Below are 6,395 nucleotides of genomic sequence, written 5' to 3'. Positions count from 1 at the left end.
GGAGCGTGGCCCAGCCTTCGGAGGAGCCCGGCACGCCCACGGGAGGGCCCCTGCTCGCAGGACTCCCGAACACAGTAAAACGGATTGGGATTGGGATGTGAAGACTGTAACGACCATCTCTTTTTGGAGATTAAGGATAACAAAAGGCAGCCATTAGTGTTTGTTGTGCTCAGAGCGGTCACGGGGCTGGTCCAAGGTCACCCAGCTGGGAGGCAGTGGGCCTGAGGCTGGGTCCCTGAGGAGGGCAGGTGTGAGCGACGCAGGCCACGGAAGGTACCCCAGAGCCTGCCTTTGTCCTCAGCGTCTTTGCTTGTGGTCACGGGCCCCCGTCCCACACCCCTTCCTGCCACCCCACGATCGACTCTCCCACTGGGCTGTGTCCTGCTCGGTCCCCACGACCGGCCTCTCTGGCCTCCCGACCCCTCCCAGCGCTCCAGCCACAGGGGACTCCCACGTCCTGGCACTGCCCACCCGCCCCTCGACTCCCGCTCAGAACTTTGGCCCTGGCTATCCCCTCGGCGGGGGATGCTCTCCCAGAATGGTCTCCTCCCTCCGCGCCTTCGAGTCTCGGCTCAAAACCACTTTGAAGCGAGGCCATGGTGGGCCACCTGCCTCCCTGCGTGACCCTCCTTCCCTTTACCTTGCCAGATGCCTCCCCGCCTCCCACGTGGGACCGCCTCCCTCACCGTGAGGGGCGCCCTGTGGGGACCAGGACCTTCCCTCTCCTCACTTGAGTACCCGGCACGGTGCCCGCACATAGTAGGTGCGCAGCAGGTACGTGTTCCGCGAGCGTGCCCTCTCTGTCCGCCTCCGGGCCCACCTGCACCCTGGAACCCCAGTCCAGCTGTGGGATTCTGCCTGGGCCTGGCAGGCTTTCGTCCCAGCAGCGGGACGAAGCCTTCCATGTCCGGCCAGAGATGTTCTGGGGACCACGAGAGACAGAGATGACCAGCCAAGCCCAGACGTCTGTCACTGCTCCAGTCCTCACTGCCCCTGCCCTCCACCCCCCAAGAAATACAGGCGCCCTTACTAGCTTCTCTCGGGCTGCAGGGACAGACGGAGCACAGTGGGCACCTTGACACAACGGGAACGTAGGTGTCCCCTTTCTGGAGGCTGGGAAGCCCCCAAATCCTCTGAGGCCGTGAGGGTGAACCTGCTCTGGGGCGTCCTCCTGGTTGCTGGCAGTTTTCGGTGTTCTCTAGCATTCCTCTGCTCGTGGGGATGCACCCCAGCCTCCTCCCTCTCAGGACCTCCTCCCTGTACGTGAACTTTCTAGAAGTACCCCGCCCGTGGATCGAAGGCCACCCTAATGACCTCACTTTAACAGTTACCTCTTTAAAGACTCTTATTTCCAAACAAGCTCATATTCTGGGGACTAGGGGCTCCAAAATTTTAACCCAAAACACAGCCTGCCCATTTCTTGGGCACGTCTCAGTCACGGGCATCGAAAAGAAGGGAAAGAGAAAGTCTTGGACAGCAGAACAGGTACAATTAAAGATCCTGAAGCCTTGCTTGCCTTTTTGGGGTCTGTTTGTCATGGGACGGACCTGTTCTGTTGGGGGGAGAGAAATCCACATTCTAGACCCCTTAGGGTTAGGGTTTTGTTTTTACTGCAGTCCACACTATCTCTACCACATCCCAGGAGAGACTAGTTACACACCCGTGTTCACGAACTCATCCATGCCCTTCCTGGGACTGGCACGCTCTGGAAATTCCTGGGTAATCCGCCCGAGCTTTGGTGGGGATGGTGTGCATTGGCCCCACCACGGGAACAAACTGCAGGATTCCGAGTCCTCGCACCCCACTAGGCTCCCGTCCTCAAGGCCACATTTGTGCGGACACAGCTGGCGAAAATTCATCTCCCCCACCCGAAGCCAGGCAAGGCCGAGGCCTCAAATAGACACTGGGAGGCGGGAGGGAGCCAGAGCTCGGCATTTCCAGGCAGGTTTTAATCGTTTTCAGGACCTCCCCTGGTTCTTTACATCAAGTCCAACAGGGTTCTTTTTGAACCTGACAAGCGTTTCCATTTATTCGGGTGCGGTCCGTGTGCACAGCACATACATGGCAACAGGGGTCAGTACCTGTATAAAACTACAGATTCTGCAAACGGCGGGAAATACAGAAACCTGAAATCCCATCACAGCAACACAAACACTTTGCAGTATTTCAAGAGGTCCGATGACATCGCCGTACGCTTCCCATGTGACTCGCTGACGAGCCACCAGCGGCCCAGGGTGACCACATTCTGCCCTTAAGACATCCTAATTCCCGACCAGCGGACGGGGCTCTGAGACGAGACTCCGTACCATCGTCCCGGGCAGCTAAGGCTTAAATACGGGGTGAGTTCTCGAAACCCCGAAAGGCCATGCGTCCCGGCCCCGCCCCCCACGATCAGAGCAGAGACCGGAGCATCCCCATCTCCTCGAGGCTCCTGGACTCTAGCACGCAGTTTAACATTGAAAACGTTTTTATTTCACTGCGCAGACGGCAGGTTACGATGTACACAGCCCAGCCCTCCGGCTTCACAAGCGGCTTCCTTCCTCCTCTTGGCCTCGGTTTCGGGGACAGTGCCTGATGCCGATACTCGCATCGGAACACAGCGTTTTTAAGAAAGGAATGTGAAAGACACGAACTCCAATCAGCCTTTTCCAGTCTTGCTGTCTGGAGACTCCCACAAAGTTAATTCGGGAGGCAGTTCAGAAACATCCTCGGAGAGCATTAAAGTCTTGACAAAACATTCGGAGCATGTCTGGTAGTGAGCTAAGGTCATTTCGTATAAACGCCAGAAAGTCATTCATTAAAATTAAACGTTTGCCGTCACCTCGGGACTTTTTTTAAACATCACCGGTCCTGCCCCTTTCCACCTCGGCTGCGGCGACAGGGGTTCCATTTGTAAAATATATAAAGAAAAAATATAAGGTTACTTGATGACCATACAGTGCACTCTAACAGCTGTCTGCAAATATTTTCACCATGATTATCCTTACTAAAAGTAAATCACAGGGTAAAGATAGCTCAAACGTGACAAGGTTTCAATGGGGCGCACCGACCCTATCTGCAATCCTCTTTGGCCACATTTGGAAAAAGAGCCTCTTGCAAAGGCCCACGCCTGCCCCGGGTGTGAGCTCTTCTGCAGATCTGGTTGGGTGAGTGGGTTAAGGGCTTTCGAGGTAGATGTGAAATCCGCTTCTTCGGGGAATGCGACAGAGAGAAGCAGCACCTTCCCCGTGCAAACACTGCATTCAGTGTTTTTGCACAATGACAAGGACATTTCACCGAAAATATACAGCTAGTTCCATAGTTCTAATCCAAATCTTCCCCAAGAACCGGGAAGCACATTTAAAGAAAACAAAACAACAGAAAACAAAACAAAAAAAACCCCAAAAACCTACATTCTATCACTTATCAGAAGTACCAGCTATCGCTATTTTATCACTAGGATTTTGGTTGTGGTTGGCAAACACACCCATTGGTCGGTGACCAGCTTTCCGGCGGGCCATCCGTGCCTTTCCGTCAGATTTACAAAATTGCTTTGTTCTTGCCTCTTCCCCAGTGGCCACAGAGAACCACAGGCTGCGGCTGATCCAAAAAAGGAAAACAGGAGTTTATAAAGTTGTCTAAGAGTCTCTCCCCCATCGGGGAGATGGAGGAAGATTGACTACAGCGAAGTTCAAAGGTCAGTCTTGGCAGATCTAAAAACAGAGGGGCAGCGGGGCACTCCCACAGTGCATTTTCGGTACCCAAAGTAAGGCGATATGTCCCGTAACAGCAGCGGGGCACAAAGGAGCTGGGCGCTGGGGGATGCTAGGAGCAGAGCCGGGGCGGGGAGGGTCCCTTCGCTGGCTCCAAAGCCCTGGCGAAGGCCTCTCCAGACGCGGAGATGCTCACCACCGCAGTGCGGGGAGCCCTGCGGAGCCCGGCTGAGACGGGGGGTCTGATGTCATCATCTTTAAACACAGAGTAGCAGCACATTTGTGACAACTGTTTGGTAAGTTAAATACATCCAGTGGAAAGGTCTTCACCGTCTTACCCAGAAAACTCAGGGTTGGGGGTTTGGGGGGTCACTGTCTTCCCCCCCCCAGAAAAATACAACACACACCCACAGAACCATAAATAATTTGGTGGCGATATATACACATTTAAATAATTAATTTAAGTATCCTACACCTGCTCTTGCATTAGACCGTCCATCTGAAGAACGTCTCCTGACTGCCCAGAACTTTGACGCAGGACCCTGGGAGTCACAGCCTGGGGAGAAAGTGGGTGACCTTCATGGTGGGGGACACTCGGCTCCCTTTCTTGGTCTTGCCATTCTTGCTCAAGGCGATGAACATGCCTGGGTATCGGTAGCACTCGTAGGCGTTGTAGTTGTTGGGGAGGAGGGTCTCTTTGAACTTGCATTCCTCTGTGAAGAAGGGCTAGGAGGGAGAGGGGACAGTGTCAGGTGGGGCCCCCTCCAGGCCTTTAAGGAACCCTGAAGGCCACCTGTCAGGGGCTCCTTTCTGACCCAGCCCTGCTCTGGCTGAGAGGTCCCTCCTGGGAAGCTGAGGTGCCAAGACCCCCAGAGGGATCTAAGTGGCCAGTTCATGGCCGCTGGGGCTCCAGCCACCTGCCTGGCACCTGGGCGGCCAGAGAATCTCATCTACACGCGATCCCCTACAGTCTGCAGTCCTGCCTTCTGGAACCCACCAGAGAGAGGCCACAGGGAAGGGCTGCCAATGGCCCCTCTTCATGGACTAGAAGGTGCCGCTCAGAGAGAGCAGAAACTTCACCGTTCGGGTCCAGGTTCTCTGCCCTTTGTTGGGACAGGCCTGGGGTGACCATCACTGCCCTCGGGTACTTGTGTACTGAGGGAAGGAGGAGCCAATCCCCTGACCCACCACAGTGGCGGGATGCAGGCATGGGCAGTCGTGGAAGGGTGTTGCGGTCCTGCGGGTGCTGTCCCAGCCAGGGCAGCGGCGGGGCGGGGGCTCTCCCGGCCCCGGAGGTACTCACCGAGCCGTACAGCTTGCCCTTGCTGCTCATGGCCACGAAGAACCGGCTGGCCACGCCGAAGATGCTCACCACGCCTCGCTCCACCGGCGAGAGCTCCAGCAGGCCTGGGGGCGGAGCGCGGGTCACTCCCGGGCAGGGGACCCTGGCCCATCCCACCTGTCCCGGACCCCGTCCTCCTCCTGCGAACCACCGGGACCCCCGTTTCTAGGGTGGAGGTGGACGTAAAGGGGCCCCGGAACCCAGCGTGCGCGGGCGCAGAGTGGCCGGCCTCCCATCCCGGCCCCGCGGCGGCGGCGCCCAGTCCCGGACAAGAGGAGCCGGGCGGCCCCGCGAGCCCGCGGGTGCCGGTTGGCCGCGCCGTTTGCCTTGTGCCCACGGGCGCGGGCGCAGGCGCTGGAATTCCGCACCCGGAGCCGGGGCTTCCGAGGGCGGGGAGGCGGGGCCGGTTCTCCCGGGTGCGCAAAGGCCGTCTCCCCTGGGGACTCCCGGGGCCGAGAGTGTTTGTGTCCCTGCGCCGGAGGGACCCGAACCGGAGTCCGTTCCAGTTCCCACGGCAGCCAACAGGTGCGAGCTGGGACCTCCGTCCGTGCGCAGGGCGGAAAGAGCGGCCGCTGCCCCGGGCCCCCCGACCCCTCCGCCGGCCCGCCCCACTCACTGTCGCTCGTGTCCGCGTGCACGCCGCCGATGCGGCCGTCGGGGAGCACCTGGAGGTGGAAGCCGATGCCCACGTTGCAGTAGAGTCGCCGCAGCCGCTTGATGCCCAAGAGGTAGTCGCCCGCGCCGCTCTGGACGGCCGCCTCCTTGGGCTGCGCGGCCACCGGCAGGCGCGCCAGCGAGCGCGCCACCAGGCTCTCCCAGCGGCGCTCCAGCTCGGCGCCCAGCGTGCCGTTGGGTGCGGCGGGTGCGGCGGCGCCCCCTCGGCCAGCCCAGGGCGCCAGCACCGCCAACAGGACCGCCGGGAGCAGCGCCGCCGCGGCCGCCCCGGGCCCGGCCATCCCCGACCTCGGGCGATGCGCGCGGGAAGCCGCGGGGCCGAGCTGCGCCTGTGGCGGCCCGCGGGAGCGCACGGCCGGGACCGGGGCCGGGGCAGGGAGTGCGCGGCCGATGGAGGAGCGGGAGGCAGGGGACGGGGCCCGCAGGCGCCAGCAGCTACCCGGGCTGCATGGAGGGCGGGCAGCGGGGCAGCACGCGCGACCCGGGCTGGGACCCCGCGGAGCTGTGCGCGCCTCCCTGCGCGCTGGGCCGGCCGCGACCGAGCCACTATATATAGCCGGGCGCCCCCTCCTACTCCCGCGGGGGGCCGTTCATGTTCGCCTGGGCGCCCGGGGCGCTGCGGCGCTCGCGGCTGGTCGCAGGCCGCCTGCCAATCAGGGCTGGCTGGGGGAGGGGAGGCGGCGGCC

The 6,395-nt window shown here is 60.3% G+C and overlaps 1 protein-coding gene across 1 annotated transcript; it reads right to left on the bottom strand.

The window, feature by feature from the left end:
* Window positions 1–4,241: 4,241 nt before the first annotated feature.
* FGF4 (fibroblast growth factor 4) lies at window positions 4,242–5,990 on the bottom strand. Its single transcript, XM_046017907.1, has 3 exons — window positions 5,651–5,990; window positions 4,996–5,099; window positions 4,242–4,418 (listed from the first exon to the last, which is right to left on the bottom strand). Exons 1-3 carry the CDS (start codon window positions 5,988–5,990, stop codon window positions 4,242–4,244), a joined length of 621 nt encoding a protein of 206 aa, XP_045873863.1.
* Between the last annotated feature and the right edge of the window lie 405 nt (window positions 5,991–6,395).

Source organism: Meles meles, chromosome 8 (assembly GCF_922984935.1).
Source record: "Meles meles chromosome 8, mMelMel3.1 paternal haplotype, whole genome shotgun sequence".
Taxonomy (NCBI): domain Eukaryota; kingdom Metazoa; phylum Chordata; class Mammalia; order Carnivora; family Mustelidae; genus Meles; species Meles meles.
Note: the sequence above shows the minus strand (reverse complement) of the source record. Positions and strands in the feature narration are given on the sequence as shown.